The sequence below is a fragment of the Convolutriloba macropyga genome, chromosome 12, assembly GCF_964194025.1.
Source record: "Convolutriloba macropyga chromosome 12, txConMacr16.3, whole genome shotgun sequence".
In the NCBI taxonomy this organism is placed as follows: Eukaryota; Metazoa; Xenacoelomorpha; order Acoela; family Convolutidae; genus Convolutriloba; species Convolutriloba macropyga.
The window spans coordinates 39,114,372-39,131,846 of NC_134479.1; the positions used below are offsets into that span (position 1 = coordinate 39,114,372).

General features: G+C 35.7%; 1 protein-coding gene across 1 annotated transcript; it reads left to right on the top strand.

The window, feature by feature from the left end:
* The first annotated feature begins 478 nt into the window (after window positions 1-478).
* Window positions 479-17,271, top strand: LOC142350583 (uncharacterized). The gene is made up of 8 exons (XM_075402459.1): window positions 479-833; window positions 1,415-1,590; window positions 1,934-2,103; window positions 5,279-5,483; window positions 5,769-6,265; window positions 11,310-11,528; window positions 15,864-16,160; window positions 16,829-17,271. The coding sequence occupies exons 1-8, from the start codon at window positions 598-600 to the stop codon at window positions 16,955-16,957; spliced, it is 1,929 nt and encodes a 642-aa protein (XP_075258574.1). The 5' UTR covers window positions 479-597; the 3' UTR covers window positions 16,958-17,271.
* Window positions 17,272-17,475: the final 204 nt, after the last annotated feature.

Genomic DNA, 17,475 nt, shown 5'->3' on the forward strand with positions numbered 1-17,475 from the left:
GTCTATCTGCATGTGGTTGATCATAGAATGATTAGGAAGTATTTCAATTAAGAGTTTAGCTAGTGAAATCATACTGCTGTAAAATGTACAGAGTGAAAGAATGTTTGGATTGGAAAGAAAGGTACTTGAATTGACCTCAGTGTCCAATTTGCTTTTGAAAAAAAATGCTTTTGTAGCTTTGCTGTTTTGTAGTCAAATTTTATCACGAAGTTTTTCATTGTTCGCCGGCAGTGTTTATTTCTTTTTTTCTGAAATAAATCAATTTGTAATTAATTTTTAGCATGTACGAGGAGGTGCATGCAATGTTACTACAAACAATACGGAAAACAGATCTCGAAATTTTAAAAGGAGCTTTCCAGATATAGCAATGAGGTTATAATTTCGGATTGCTCGGTCGTAGTTGGTAGTCTGACGAGTAGGTCATTTTGTGTCAGCTTTATAATTCTTTTCATATGCAAAATTATACGAACGGAGTACATTAATTAGACAATTTTTCAGGTTTTATGAGTCTTTCCATCTATTTCTTCTGAACCAAGCTGATTTGGAATATCTTTGGACTTTTTCAAAAATTGCCGCCCACGTGTTTATTTGTTCGAAATGACAGTTCTGTGTCAGTCCTCAGGTGGGCTAAATCTCTCCCTACATCTGGAACCCTCTTTCATTGACTTCCTAGTGGACCAAAGGATCAAACAGCAGAATGCCCTGGATTTGTCCCTCAACCAGCACGGAGTCGGGGACTCGAAAGACCCTGGAAGTGAAGAGTTCCTTGTTGTGAACAAATTCATGAACAAGTGTTTCGGGTCACTTAGTGTCAAAATCAACTCTGTGCCCAGGTTTGTAAGAATGTCTTCGGGATTCAGTGAAAGGATTTAGTTCGATCTTTATGCGTATCTTTTCATTTTGTTCTCCAACCGTGTATATTACGAGAAACCTCTAGTTAAACGAGCTACTTTAAAATAGCAAATAATTTTAGTTTGTTGCGCTGTATTGGGGGGGGGGGGGGGGTCTGAATACTAGTTCAGTCAATCGTTTTTTGAAGATAGGTTCTTTATTGTTTCTTGCCAGGTCAATTTTTATGATCCTTTGTTGATTGCTGTGTTTAAAAGATGTTCACCTGTACAAACTATATGTTTATTTGTAATGAACTTTTAATGACTCCAAGTAGAATGTCTGATTTTCGATCATCTCTTAATACAGCACAAATAGAACATGTATAAAAATGCAATGGCCATCAGACGGTGGTATACACGTTGCTTTTCAGATTGATAAACAGCAAAACAATCTATTTAGTCATTAAGTTCTGCTTGTTCATACTGAAGTTGTGTCTATTGTATCGTATGACTAATTATTGATAACGCCAACTTAAATTTTGATTAACTAAAACTTAAGATACAAGATTAACTCGTTTTTGCAGCAACACGAACGGTGGAATTTTCCGCAACGAGCCCCAGGTGCAGCCCCAGCCATTTGCCCAGAAGATAACAACCCAGTGTCCGAACATTGTTGTGAAACGAGAAGTACCCCCTAACGAGATACGCGCAACTGAGTTTGTGACGATACAGCAGCCAGATAACGGGTTCAGAATTCCAGGTACATTTTTATAAGGCGCTTCACAGCTTAGAATTGAAGTTTTACTTTTGCGAATATCAAAAATCTCTTGTGCATTTCTTAGAAGAATTTAAGAGGCAAAGAATTTAATGTTTTTGACAAATTATATACCTGATGATGCTTAATAGCGCATTATTTTAATAACACATTGTTCTGAACAGCCCACTTGTTAATGAGTAGCTGTTGTTTCAAAATCGTCAATATTTTTTTAATTCGTTCTTAAATCCCATTAATTTTCCCTTGGAGCATCATTAATGACCAAGCTGCTGTTTGGACTGATGTTTATTATTAAATTAATTTTCCATAGAATTTAATGTTTGTTTAGGAGTGCAAATAGCAGCAACTGAAGTGATCCCTGCGAGGTTTGAAGCTAGACTGCCGACAGTGCACGACAGCATGGCATTTGCAGCAGCACCTTTTGTCACAGAAGAGCAACCACAACAGCAACAGCAGACCACTCAACAGAACCATGCCATGGCTGCTATTGTAGAACAGGTCAGTCAGGTTGAATGATCAAATTGGAGGCATAAACTTAACTAGGTGGTTATATTATTTAAAGAAACATAATGAGTAAAAGTATGAAATTTGATAATTCTCTCCATCCAGATACTGTGAATAAGTTACCACACTTCTCTCTGAATGTAATTTTGATTGAGACGGATATTTATACTGAATTTTTGAAAAAAAAAATGCTCTAGCCTTATGTTTTTACTCAGGCGATTCGAATTGTTTTCAGTTTCAGGACACTTCAGACTAACATCTGTGTTAAAATTATAAAGTAGTCTGCTTTTAGACTTTCACTAAATAAAGAATTGTCAAGAATTTTGCAAACTGAAAAAGTTTTTGAGGCTCAAAAAATTTGGTCACATTTTTGACCATTTTAATTTTGTGAACGTTCTGTTGATTGTGATCAAGTAGCTGCATTTTTACTTCGTTTGAGAATCGAGATTGCCATCACTTTAATCATAGCTGTATGGTTCTTTTACCAATGGTTTTGTTGAAAACGGCTGTGAATTGTGAACGTATATCACCTAAAATTTAAAAATTGACTCGAAATGACTTTTTTATGGCTCTGTAGCAATTAAATTAGTCCTGTTGGTCTCTTTTATACAATTTTTAGCTTGACAAATTTTTCGTCTGGCGGTTCCTAAAGGTTGAGCCCCCTCCCTACCACCCACAGCAACCCGCCGCATCCCCCCCCCCTCATCTGCACCTCATTGTTCAGGCCACTGCACATCGTTCGGGCCGTAAGACCCGGTGCGCAGTTAGAGCCCCTCCCACTGTTTCCCACCTCCCCCTCCAACCGTTTCCCCATCCCCCCACTGTTGCCATCATCACCCCCCATCCCCGCTGCGCTCACCTCACGTCCCTTCAATTAAGCTAAAACTAGCCTCACTAAACCGTGGGTAGCTAATGACGAAGTCAACCGCCCGCCGGTTGTTGCAATTCGCCCGACGTCAGTCGGTCATATCTTGAGTTACTATTAAGTGCGGCAAATTGTTCAAGAACCGGCAATCAATTGTGCCTTCAGATTTACGGTCCAACATACCAAATGGTTTATTATAAATTTCTCTAGTGTTTCTGATACTTTAAAATATCATTTTCATTGGTTTTAGAAGATTGTTAGCAAAGAATAATTAGTATACCTACCATCACTACCAATAAATAAAAAAACAATTTAAACGTTCAGATCCTCGCCAGTTTTGAAAAAATTCCTGCGTTTGTTTCTTTTTGGTATTTATGCTCGATAGATGAAAACCACGGTTTTTCATCATTTTCATCTGATGTTACGCAAGGTTTTGATGTTAGATCGAAGTATGAATGTAATTTAATTTGTCCTGATTGGAGCCTATTCTCAGTAGTTTTGATTGTTTTCCTGAATGCTTATTAGTGTGGTTCTATGTTTCGATAATTCTATAGTTCTATGTTTCAACAGTTATCTTTGAGATGTATTCATCTCTAATTTACGATTCGTTGATCCAAAGGCATGAAAAACTGAGTTCCAATCACGCTCGAGCGTTCATCAGGCTAATCACGTGAAAAAATTTCATACGATTTATGACATGCAATCTAAGCTATTGAAACATTGTTCAGCTTTTTTGTGATGTTGCTTTTGTTGTGCCTTCTTGCAAAATGTTTTTATTGAAGAAATAATATGTCTCAGAGTTTGTATTTGATCCAAAACTTATTTTGTCCTAATTAAGGCCATATTGTAGTTTTGAAAAGATCTTTTAGTTGGAGTTTTATCCATCTGAATGTTCAAACAATTTAATCTCGCTTGCGATGATCATTCTGAAGCCTTTTGCAAAACGTAAATTAATTGAACTTGTGTGATAGTAAAGCTGCAAGTCTCAGCAAAAATTTTAAAGTACGGATGGTTTTGGTTTCGTTAAGCAAGATGGAACAGAACATTGTATAGATTTTCTGTACAGTTTTCTTGTTTTTGGATTTCAATCAATTTTCACGGGTTCTCAAAATTCAAATAAATTTATCACATAAATTTCTCATTGTTTAGGTTCACTGGGTATTCTTGTTGATTTGTCGGCTTTAATTTTTGATATCTGTATCGATCTGTTTCTGAGTGTACAGATATCAATTACTCAAGAGTCCACAGTGATATTGGTTATCAGAACCTAACTCGGTTTTTGTACCGCAAGATCTTAATTGTTTTTTATTGCTCTTAAGCGAAGTTCATAGTAGTTATTGTGAACGTGTTTGTCTTTTTTATGCAAATTTTTTGCTGGAACATTTTTTGCTTTTATTCTAGAACATTCTTTGACTTCTCAAGTGACTTTTTTACGCTTTCGTTCTTCATTTTTGAGTGGTCTCTGTTGCTCGCACTCCGAAGTAAAGCTTGTTGCTATAATAAAATTGATTGCAGCATAGCAAAAAGAAGGGCGTGATAGCCAAGTGGGCAGTGATTCTGGTCAGGGAGCGAGAGGTCAATGGTTCGCATCCCGGCGTGGTAAAGTAGTTTGCACCCCAAAATAAAATTTTATCAAGGCTGCAACCCCTGAATTAAGTTCCCTCGCCTGTCGTTCAAGAGCAATTCTGACATTAGTCGGTTTATGATTAGAAGATCATGCGCCTCAGAGCCAATCATTACCGTTCCTACTTTTCTTAAACTATGATAGTACGAAACAACGATAGACTGTACTGAGAAAACTTGTTCAATTGACAAATAGGATTCCTTAGAGGTTTCAGCCAGCGGAAAGTTCCGAGTTTAGTTAGGCGTGATTATTAGATATTTACGAAGCAACGTTCTGTGCTGCGCTCTGAAACAAGCGAGTCTTTTTGTTACTACTTAGTGATGTATACTTACAGATACAAAACTTTGATTAGGTTGCTGGCAAAGGTTTTTGCACAATTTTTTCACTTTCTAAAATATAAGCCGATTGAATACAGATTATTTTGTCTGGCTATACTTCTTGTTTTTGAACATATGCTACTGGTTGCAGTTTGATGTTGAAGGAAAACAAATTTTCGTAAAACAAGTTATCGAAATATTTTACAAGAACAGCACAAATAGGGTCAAATGATTGACCCTAATTTCCTGTCCAAAAGTGCTATTGAGGATGTAATATCATTGTTATCACTGCATTAAAACAGTGCTCCATTGATCTCTATCATAATTTTGTTCGTCCACGTCATAATTGTAAATCTGTCATAGGTTACCCAACAAGGTATCAGCATGGCTCAAGTGGCAAACCACAACAACAACAACAATAATTCTGGATACAGTCCGGCTGAGGAACCTGAGAACACCTCGCCTACCGACGCCAGCAGTGGGAACATTGTTGTGGCCATTGGTAGTGACCAATCCGGAAAGCCAAATAATCGACTCTCGGATTCAGCCAAACGCAAACGAGGACGCGGTAAGTGATCTAACGTTTTGATGCTTAAGATAAGACTAAGAATGTCTGGGAAGTAGTCATTGTATGACCTGAAGTACAGCAGGTTGCAGAAAAATTTAATGTGATGTTGTACAAAGCTTGTACCGAACTGATTAAATTTATGCTTGTTATTACAACCCAAAACATTTTTCGGCTTGATTAGGTTGGGCTATTATTACGTTACAGCAGGCACGGATATATCTACAGATATTTTCTGATTTTTTTGCTCTTGTGCAAATATTGTCTCAGTCGATAACCGTTTTTCAGGCAAGAAGTCAGAGTTGGGTTTCCAGTTTGGAAATGGGTCTCCAGGTGGAGGGGGTGGGGTGTGCAAGTTATCCTCCTCTCAAGCCTCGCCTCGCAAAGTAACCTCGACCAAAACATTTCAATGTCCACTATGCGAGTTCTCAACTCCTTACTACAGTAGCTTAGATGTCCATACTAAATCCATCCACTCAGTTGAGAGACCTTTCTCGTGTGTACTGTGTGAATACACGTGCAAGTTGAAAGGGAACTTGAAGAAGCATTACATGGGTATTCACAAATTAGAATCAGAACCCGCGGCTTCCTTGCTTAAACACTCGAGCCAGGCCAAAGAAGCGAACAATTCCTCAAACTCGATGTCCGCACAGAACTCGGGTTCTATGAATGACGGGAGTTCGGAAGATCAAGGATCGATTGATGTGAGTATGATGGATACCAAAACAGTGTTGCAACAAGTGGCCGAGTCAATGCACGACGAAGCGCACCTACAACAATACAAGGTTGCCAACTTTTTTTGTTTATTAATAGCCGCACAGCGATAGCTGGGGCTATTATTGGCCTTCTCTTGGTTTTTTCACAATTCAAAGAATTTGAATTGTATTGGGGCGCTGTCTTTTTTTACGACTCGAAGAGGAGTATTGGTTTTCTCTCGGTTTTTTTTACAGGAAGTAGATTTTTTCACGCGGCATTTTGACCTAAAAGCGAAAGTGAGAAAAGCTGTCTTGGTGAACAGATTTTCGCTAAGCGAGAGAAGTTTTTTGATCATGCGCTGCGTTTAGTGAATGACTTTTTGACTTTGAAAAGTAGTTTTGACTGAATGGCACATTTAGATAACCGTTTTTTCGTCTAAGTGGCCCAGTTTTTTTGCTTGTAATTTGGTTTTTTGTTGAAATAATTTTTATTCGATGCTACATTGAAATGTAAACCTCGGAAATTGATACCACAGTGTTTTGCAGAGCCTGAAAATGCGTTTAAATTTCAAAATTGGCACATATATCTTCATTTTTTAGTTTTTTTGGCCTTTTTCTATTAATATCTTCGTTTTTGGATCTTTCAGCCGTCTTTTTTGTCAACAATCAGTTAATATGGCAACTCCCTATTATAATTCATTTACTCAACGCCTCTTTCTACCTTGATGTAATTTTGTTTTATAAAATTGTACATATGCTAATCCGATTTTGGTAGTATATTTTTCCAATTTTTGTCAGTGTTTTGTTTAATAGCCGCACAGCGATAGCTGGGGCTATTATTGGCCTTCTCTTGGTTTTTTTATTTCGTCGTCATGATTTTTGTTACGACCATATGACGTAACAGCCACTTTTTGTTCATTCGTTCATGCAAGTTCAACTGAATTGCATGCGTGACGTCATTTTTCGCTCTTAGTGGAGCGAATTTTTTTGTTCATTCGCGTGATTAAATTTTTGGTCACACTTGACTTACCTCACTCTCAAAAATGACTTCCTCACTTTGAAATTAACTTTTATTTTCTTTAATTCAAAGAGATAAGGTCAAATGGGTGTGTGTCACTCTAAATGAAGGTTATTTGAGATCAGCAAATAGAGGCAGCGATAACTTATACAGATTTTTAATCAAAATATAACAGATCAGCCTTCAATGAAAAGACAAATTTTTTGGTCTGTCTTTTTTACTGTTTTTTTTAGACTGCCGATCTACGAATCTATTGCGGCTATTTTCTGGCAATCTGCCAGTTATGTTTATATTTTGGTTTTAATTACTAGAAATAGTATTTTGTTCAATATAAGGGACTTTATTTTCGTTTCAATAAAAATTCATTCATTTTGCGTTAAGTTCTTGAAAATCAGTTAAGGTTATTTTCATAAATGCAGTCTTAAATATTTTTTGACTTTTTTTGCAAAATGTTCCAATTTTTCGTTTGTTTGAATTCTGCTTTCTATTTTTTTTTATTCTTTTCTGGAGGATGGATTTTTTCTCGGATGACTCGTTGTCTTTTCGATGTCTCGAATGCTGAACAATGAAATGTATCCCTTTTTCTTGACTTTTTATTCTGATTTTTTAACTTTCAAAAATCAAGAAAGTCTTTTTGTTACGGTGTTTCTTACATTGTGTCCATATTCTTCACATTCTAGTTAGTATCATGCTAGCTTTGTCCTGGAACCTACATTTTTTTCGGTATATTGATTTTTTCAGTTTCTAGAAAATGAATGATTTCAGCTTTTTCTTAGATTTTCGTCATTTCTTTTGTTTGCAATTGATTTCATTCAACATATGGCAGTACTGAGAGTTTGATGGCAGGCTTTTCCCAAAATTTCGACTTTTGACTATTTACTGCGGCTTTCTACCGGCCTTGGTACTAATTTAAACGATTTTTTTGCCTTTGAATATTCTTCTGCTGCTTATGTCTTTTCTATGATCAATTTTCTTTTTGATTTAGTATGAAATCATGTTGTCTATCATATGTACAACAAGTAACAGTTGTATGTTGTTTTTTGTCTTAATCGCAGTGATTAGAAGTGTAATTATAGGTGTTTTCTGATTCTTAGATTTGAGCTTTCTTTTAAAAGATTTAACTTAGGTTCTAAGATTATTATCTGCCCTTTGCTTTGGCGATCTTTTTCAGATTAGAATCACGAATTTTTTGAGGGCTATTGATAACCTTGTCAGCTTTTTCAGACTATCAGGTTTTTGACCACATTAATTATATTGGATTTTTTTTAACGTTACCAAACGTTTTCAATTATATAAAATTTTGCTGCATTTTGTTTCTCTTGTTGATAGTGGTTTAAGTTTCATCAATTTTTAGAGCAGACCTGGAGAAGTAGTTAATGCTTTAATACAAAAGGTAGTGGCTTCCGCATCAAGTACGGTTTTTTTAGTGAAGTTTTGACGCTTCGAGTCGCTTCCGGAGTTCTTCCGGCTATGTTTTTTTAATATCTGTTCACACATTTTCATGATTTTTGAAGTCAAATTGGAGTGGTGATTTTGGTCACGTCGAAACAGGAAATGGAGCGAAAAAGCGAGTGGTTTTGCGGCGTGAAATTTTTTCGCTCTAATTTTAGAGTAGAGTGAGAAAACGGTGTTGGAACAAAAATTAGCTTTCTCGCTAGTGGTCTTTTGTTCACATGCGGCAATTTCACTTTGATTTTTACTGTTTTTTCGAATTTTTGGATCCGATTTTTTTTCTAAATGGTTTTCTCAATCCATTCATAGTTAATTCTAGGCTTTTGTATGAACCAAATTTCCATTTCTCGCTAATGATTTTTTCCTGATATGCGACATTTTGACATTGATTTTCCGGTTTTTTTTTTAATTTTTTTATCTGATTTTTTTTAAATAGTTTTTCCAATTCGCTCATAGTCCTTTTAAGGTCTAGATGTTTGTTTAGTCAATGAAAATTCTTTGAATTGTTCGTCAGGACTTGTCGTGCTATGTTTTATTTCGTCGTCATGATTTTTGTTACGACCATATGACGTCACAGCCACTTTTTGTTCATTCGTTCATGCAATTTTAACTGAATTGCATCTGTGACGTCATTTTTCGCTCTTAGTGGAGCGAGTTTTTTTGTTCATTCGCGTGATTAAATTTTTGGTCACACTTGACTTACCTCACTCTCAAAAATGACTTCCTCACTTTGAAATTGTCTTTTATTTACTTTAATTCAAAGAGATAAGGTCAAATGGCTGTGTGTCACTCTAAATGAAGGTTATTTGAGACCAGCAAATAGAGGCAGCAATAACTTATACAGATTTTTAATCAAAATATAACAGATCAGCTTTCAATGAAAAGACAAATGAAAAAATCTTTTTGACAATGAAAAAATCTTTTTTTGACTTTTCTTAATTTTTGATTTTGCTCTTCGAACTGATCTATCGAGCATGATTACTAGAACTAAAACAAAATATTTCCGGTCTATTCATACAACGAACTTAATTCGGTTCGGACAAAAAGGTAACTAAAAATATAATATTAAGTTGTCATATTTTAGTCTTCTTTAAAAGAGTGAAATAGCAAAAACGTAAAATTTTCCGACAACCAACGTTCTAAAATGCTTCTAAATCAGAAACTTTCAACATTCCTTTACATATTAGGCACAACTAGAGGCAGAGTGCAAAAATTTTCAGGAGTATTAAAAAGTTGCGGTTCTAAATATATCCAATAATAATTTTTTGACTGTAATTCTACGAGATTTCAAGATAAACAAATAGGACGGATATGCTCATGAAACATCAAAAATGACGAAACATTCCTCAAAACTTCAAAAATCTTTCAGATTTTTGTGTCGATACAGTTTTCGATACAGTTGCCTCGAAGTTCACGCCTCAGTCTTCCAAGTGACGCAAGAGAAGACCTAAGTGAACGGCGACGATCCATGAGTAAAAATCAGATGCTCAATTAAAAATTGAAGGAAGTTTTTTGCTGGCAGAGTTTTTAGTAGTGTGTTGTGTTTGTGTGCGCGCGCGTTTGTGTGGTACTAGCAAAACTGTTTATTTGCTACAATTTGTGGATTTAAATGTGTCCAACAAAAAGACCGTGTTTTTAAATTGCGCTAATTAGACGTCTGTGAGACTTTGATAAACTTTTTCCCCAGCATGCCCAATAAATATTAAAAATGACTAAACACTTTGAAAAAGTTCAACTTCATTACTTAACTTTATGTCAATTATACTTTTACCGTATTAATTGCCCAAAGGCGTCCATACCAGGTGCTGGGTTTGTTTTTGTGTGTTTGTGTCTGTGCGCGTTTGTCCTTGTGTTTTTAATGTGCGTGGTTGGTATATGTGCGTTAGAGAGGGAGAGTTAGAGAAAGAGAAAGTTGGTTGGAGAGTGTTAGTGAATGTTGGACTCCAGGCAGAGTGAAAAATTTCAAATTTTGGTTCAAATTTTTAATTTCAAATTTTTAACAACTTATGGTTACCGATACAATTGCCTCAAAAAGTCCACGCCTAGTTTTTTCGGAAAAATACAAAGAAGACGTAAATTATCAGTGGCGAACCTTGACAATTGCCCAATGGCCAAAAAAGATTTTCAAAATGTTTTCGTGTGTCGAGCTTTATATTTGTGTGTTGGTGTTTGTTTGTGTAATTTGGTGTGTGTGTGTGTGTGTGTGTGTGTGTGTGTGTGTGTGTGTGTGTGTTTGTATGGTTTTTCTGAGTCTGTGTCTGTCAAATCATACTCTCCTGTCTTTGGAGAGTTTTTGTGTGCCGAAAAAGACCTGGTTCAAACAGTAATTTCAAAAGCAATTTCAAAGTAATTTTCTCCAAAGCATATAATGCTTTCTGATACTCACAACGGTTACTGACAGAATCTAAAAAGGTATTTGTTCAACCTTGAGAGGTATGTTAGAACATTCTGTGCTACGTACAGACTCGCACGAGCCGTCTTGTTTCACTTTAATTAGTAGTCACTAGCCATGCGAATGCTAAGTCCTTTGGTCTTCTTATGTGATGACCAAAAATTACATTGCTTTATAGGAGCCTTATGTGCAGCATTAGCAAGAGAATAAAGTGCAAAGATTTAACAGCTGGATTTTTTATGATTCGACAGTTCGATAACACACATTTTTAGGTGAATTCTTCTGCACCACCATTAGTTACTACCACGGACATTGAAACCACGGCACTTGTTTCGACTGCTCAGCAACAGTCGAGTAGCAGAAGTGACGATTCTTCATACATATTTCAAACTGTATCCTCAGCCTCCAGTTATGTACCTAGAAACGCACTCCCTGTCGGAACAACAAAGAGCGATTTGAGAGCAAATGCACCCCCACCTATATTGAATCATGTAAGTAATTTCGAGCTCTGAGACTGGCAAGAATGATTGTGCTCGGTTAGGAATTCTTTCGTGCGATAATTGCCGAACAGCTTTAAATTATTCCGTGATTGGTTAATTGCTCTCGAATGAGAAGCAATTATTGTAAACGTGTGTGTCTTTTACGACTCGAAGAGGAGTTTTGGTATTCTACAGGTTTTTTTTAGCTGAAGTCATGACCTGAAATTTGACTTATGTTTTCGAACATTGACTTCTGTTTTCGAACAATGGAATTTAAAAGTAGCTTAGATTGTAATGTATAGTAATTAAGAGCTGATGGTAATATTGGAGGTTGAAAGGTCATTTCTAGAATTTTTGATACCATATAAATCCCTCCAACCTATCTAATCTACCCCCTCCCCCACAACTTGCCCCCCCCAAAAAAAAACAGAGACAAAACTACCCCCCCCCCCTACTACCCCCTCCCAATAATTTTCCCCACCCAACTATACTCACAAATTTCTCACAAATTCCCCCACCCAATTTCTCACAAATTGAATTTTTTTCACTATATATTGCTTATTATTTCTTTTGTTTTTACATTTCTGAAATAGGGGGTTACATAAGTTTTTATTGCACGACTCTTCGAGTCGTTTCGAGTATTCTATCGGTTGTGTTTTTATGAAAATTTTTCGCTTGACGGTTTTGCGCTTTTCTTTGAGAATAATCTTTAACTTCTCAAGTGACTTTTACACGCACTTTTCTATTTTTGAGTGACCACACTCCGAAATAAAGTTTGTTGTTCAAACAAAGCTGAGACGCGATGACAAGTCCCTGATAGCCGAGTTGTTAATACCTCCGTTGAAGTGACGGAATCATACTCTGGAGGTCGGGATTCGAATCCTACCGTGGGCTTATGTTTTCTCACCCATCAATTAAAATTTTGTCGAGGCTACAGCCCCTGAATTAAATTGCGCCGCCTGTCATTCGAGCGCAATTTTTCCGATTTTCTGTGAATGACTTTTTGACTTTGAAAAATGTTTTTGAGAAAATGACGCATATAGATAACCTCTTTGTGGCCGTTTTTCGTCTATTTGGCTCAATTTTTTTGCCTATAATTTGTTTATTGTATAAATGGTTTTTCACCCATGCTGTATTAATACTTAGCTTTCCGATACTACAAATTGATATAACAAAGTTTTTGAGAGCCTAGCAATGCTTTTCAAATGCGAAATAGGCATATATTTTTCAATTTTTTTGAATTGATTTTTTTATTGTCTTTTTTTTCATTTTTTCTAGATCTTTGCGTACATGGATCAGTGTACATGGAAACGTCCCTTTGACAGTTTATTCGTGGGACACTTCTTTAATCTGATTTTAGTTTGTTTCTGTTTTATCAATTTGGACTTTCGATTTCTGGCCATTTTGTCCATTTGTTATTCATTTGGTTTTTAATTACTAGAAAGGGTCTTTCTGTGAACCGATACGGATTTCAATTTTGCTGTTATTAATAATTAAATTATTTTTTGGCGTCGTCTTTGAAGTTCGTTTGAAATTTTTTTCATATTCATTACTTTCATAACAATATTTCAAAACATTTTGTTTTTTCATTTATTTCAACTGTTGGCTCTGATTATTGTTTTAATGGCTCTGATTATATCAAGTTTTATTGGCTCTGATTTTTTTTTAATTTTGAGTTGCTAAAAAGCCTCAATGTTTTGACCCTTTTTTTGATTTTTTAAAATTTTATTGGCAAATAGTTTCTAATATGTAGCAATGAGAATTAGAATTACTTTTGAAAAATTTCACGGATATTTACTTTCTGCGAGCAATTTTGAGGCTAGGTTTCCGTAATTAATGGTCTCTTTTCTATCTTTGAGTTTAATTCTGCTTCCAGTGTCTTTTTTTGTGATAAAGTTTGCAATAGTTTGAATTCATTTTGTTTGTTATATCTGCGACAGATATTTTTGCTATTTTTCCCTAATGGCTAAGACGCCAAATAAAAATTCCGAGTTATTTCCTAGATCCCAATTTTTACGTTCCTTTTTTGAATAAGTCATTTCAGTTTTTAAGAGTATTACCCGCCTCATGCTTTCCCAATGTGTCGTTCGGGTCAACGTAGAAGTTCTAAGACTATTAAAATATGTTTTTTCTTAAAGTTTTTTAGCCGGTCAGAATTGCGATCCGCCGCGGGTATTCCTAATAACAGTCAGTTTTGCGGTAACAAAATTCACAGCAAGTTTTTTCTGTCGAATTTGTGACGCTTCTTTTGTATGGTTTCTGAATATTCACATAATTGTTTTTATATTAGCTTTTTTAATGATGTCAATGCGTAGATCTTTCTCGTTGTGACTGTTATAAATTTTTCCAAATGTTTTAATAAAATCTCTGTGGTAAAAAATGTTTTTGGCTGCAGTCAGGGCGTTGTTCCGAGGCTTCGAGTCGCTTCCGGAATTTGTCCTGCTATGTTCTTTATTCAAAGTTGTCGTTTGAACATGGTTGCGCTTTTTTCAACATTCTTTGACTTCTCAAGTGACTGTTTCACGCCTTTTTCCCCTGGTGAGAAGTTTTTGAACCCATGAACAAAAGTTTATCGAGTATGCAACCCTTGAATTAAATTGCCCCGTCTTTCCAGAGCAATTTGTGCGACGTTAGTCGGTTTATCTTTTATAACTGCGGAAATGAATTTTTTCTGAAGTGGTAACTGTTGGTGCATCTTGTTGTCTGCTGGATAGGTCCGAACCGATAGTAATACCATAGCTTTAAAAACTATAGAAGATCGAGCTTCAGATGGCCTCTTTCTGATTATCATTTCGTCAATATTCTTGTTAAGACCGAGATGTCATGCTCACTTCAGATCATCTCTTGTCCATTTGTTCATGCAATATTTCGACTGAGTTGTATGTGTTTATCTTCATTTGTCATTTTTTTAGTAGTAAATTTTTTCGGTCTTTTGCGTGAAAATTTCAACTCTTAAAGTGACGGAGCCTCTTAAATTGACTATTGCCGACTTAAATCGGAGGATTCGAGGTTAACTGAGGATATATCACTCTTGTTGAAAGTTGTTTGATTACAGCTTTTAGAATATATACACAGGTCTAAATCAGATTGAAGAAAACAGATTTAGACCAGTGTATTTCCTTTTCTCGCTTTTTCAGATTGTGAAACACTTGGGTTTATTTTTTATTAATAGCCGCACAGCGATAGCTGAGGCTATTATTGGCCTTCTCATGGTTTTTTTTACAATTCAAAGAATTTGAATTGCATTGGGGCGCTGTCTTTTTTTTTAAGATCTGTTCACACATTTTCATGATTTTTGAAGTCAAATTGGAGTAGTGATTTTGGTCACGCCGAAACAGGAAGTCGAGCGAAAAAGCGAGTGGTTTTGCGGCGTGAATTTTTTTCGCTCTAATTTTAAAGTAGAGCGAGAAAAAGTTGTTTGAACAAAAATTCGGTTTCTCGGTGGTGGTTTTTTGTTCACATGCGGCAATTTCACTCTGATTTTTACTGTTTTTTCGATTTTTTGGATCCGATTTTTTTTCTAAATGGTTTTCCCAATCCATTCACAGCTCATTCTAGGCCTAGTTTTTTGTTTGATTTTAAATTTCATTTCTCGCTAGGGTTTTTTTTGCTCACATGCGGCATTTTGATATTGATTTCTGTTTTTTTCTTATTTTTTTGTTCTGATTTTTTTAAAATGGTTTTCTGAATTCACTCATAGCCCATTCTAGGTCTAGATTTTCTGTTTAGTCAATGAAAATTCTTTGAATTGTACGTCAGGACTTGTCCTGCTATGTTTTTTTATTTCGTCATGATTTTTGTTACGACCATGTGACGTCACAGCCATTTTTTGTTCATTCGTTCATGCAATTTCAACTGAATTGCATGTGTGACGTCATTTTTCGCTCTTAGTGGAGCGAGTTTTTTTGTTCATGCGCGTGATTAAATTTTTGGTCACACTTGACTTACCTCACTCTCAAAAATGATTTCCTCACTTTGAAATTGACTTTTATTTACTTTAATTCAAAGAGATAAGGTCAAATGGCTGTGTGTCACTCTAAATGAAGGTTATTTGAGACCAGCAAATAGAGGCAGCAATAACTTATACAGATTTTTAATCAAAATATAACAGATCAGCCTTCAATGAAAAGACGAATTTTTTTGGTCTGTCTTTTTTACTGATTTTTTTTAGACTGACGATCTACGAATCTATTGCGGCTATTTTCTGGCAATCTGCCAGCTATGTTTTTACGAAGGTTAAAATTTTGCATTTTGAACGGAAAGACTGGAGAGTTGTAATGCTGAGTGACGGAGGGATAAATATACAAGTGAGCAATGATTGACTCTAAATGGTTTAATTTGTTGTAGGCACCACCAGGACATAACACATCATCCGACCACAACCCAGGAAGCCACAATAGAAATGGCAGCAACAATGTTACAACTTTGTCCTCTGCCCCCTCCGCCTCTGCAGCTGCAACTTTAGTAGTTGTTGATTCACAAATAGGGGGAGGTGGAACCGGCGGAGGAGGTGGAAGTATGGTTTCAAGCAGTCCACCTCAGACTACTATGACGTCATTGACCTCATATGACCCCGCAGCAAGCAATATTCCGGACTTCTCTTCCGTATCAGCGTCTGAGGTTCCAGCACTTCTCATGCCACAGGTTGTTATTAGTCCCGCGCTATAGTTTTAACCCCAGAGATTTTCGCTGAGAGAAAGTAGAATTTGAAAACTGGCTTAAATTTTTGTCACCTGCTTCAAATAATGTGTCGTCTGTGTGGCTCTTAAACGTTGATCACGCGAAAACATACTTGAACTCTGTGCGCTAATTCGTCTACTCAACGTGGACTATGTGTGATTATTTTCATTACAAAATTTCAATTCAGGAACAGCGTATAGTAGTTGGAAAAGTAATTCTATCCATATGAAAACAAGCACTCGCAAGCATTGCGGTGACAAGAATCGCTTGCGAATAAAAAAAACCCAATATCGAGCAATGCAGCATTTCAAAGTTCTTCTCTGTCGTGCTGTTTGTCCAATGCGTTGGCTTTCTGATAAGCTGTTTTATGTTTCTATTATCCTTTTAAAAAGTATTCTTTTAAAAAACAGTTAATTTCCTCTAATACACATAAGAATAAAATGCAAATGGTAGAGATTGGAAATGTACAGTTAAGAATATAACGTCATGTAAAATTTGAAAAACCATTAAATTATTCATTTAAAGAACTTGACCTAAACTACAAGTTAAAAATTATTTTGAAAATTAGTGTTTTAAAATTAGTACTTGAAAATAATTATAAAAATGAGTTTTTTATTTGACCTTCATTCCAGGGATATCACGCGACCAACCTGGAGACCTTCATGCCTATCCGAATGGAAGCACACACCATTGATGGAATTGAAATGATGGGAACGTTAGACACACAAAGTGATGATGAGAACTGTGGTCTCATCAGCTGAAAATTTGTTATTCTAAATTATCATTATGAAGTTACTATAGATATACATACATATAAACAGCCTGCCACCACCCTTCAAGGCAGCAAAATTAATTTGTGTTCTTTAAAATTAAGCAAACTGATTATTCATAAAAATTAAACTTAAATGAACTTCAAAACTCGAGCTTAGTTTATTTTTCTTGTGTATGTGCTTTCGGTTCTTTCGTTACTTTGATATTGGTTTATTTTTTGATTCTGAATTGTATAGAGTGCTGATTTTGGGATATGATACGGATTGTCGAAAAATAGATGTGCTACTTGGATCTTATCTGTAAAACAACACAATTTTATTAGGATCCAATCGTTGACAGCTTGAAATAATAAATTGAAGAATTGAGAAAATTAATTCTGAAATTTTGTGAGCTATTTCGAAATGTTAGTGCTTTTTTGGCGACGAAGACTGGTTAAGCAATAGAAGCCTTTTTCAGATCGATCCAAGTGCGAAGTCCTTTGTTTGTTATTCTCCTGTTTTTGAAGCTT

Bases quoted from the DNA above. Each gene is read 5' to 3' on its own strand.
- LOC142350583 (XM_075402459.1), top strand. From the start codon at position 598: ATGACAGTTCTGTGTCAGTCCTCAGGTGGGCTAAATCTCTCCCTACAT. The intron at 1,591-1,933 runs GTACATTTTTAT...ATGTTTGTTTAG, and splicing joins TAACGGGTTCAGAATTCCAG to GAGTGCAAATAGCAGCAACT. The intron at 6,266-11,309 runs GTTGCCAACTTT...ACACATTTTTAG, and splicing joins CGCACCTACAACAATACAAG to GTGAATTCTTCTGCACCACC.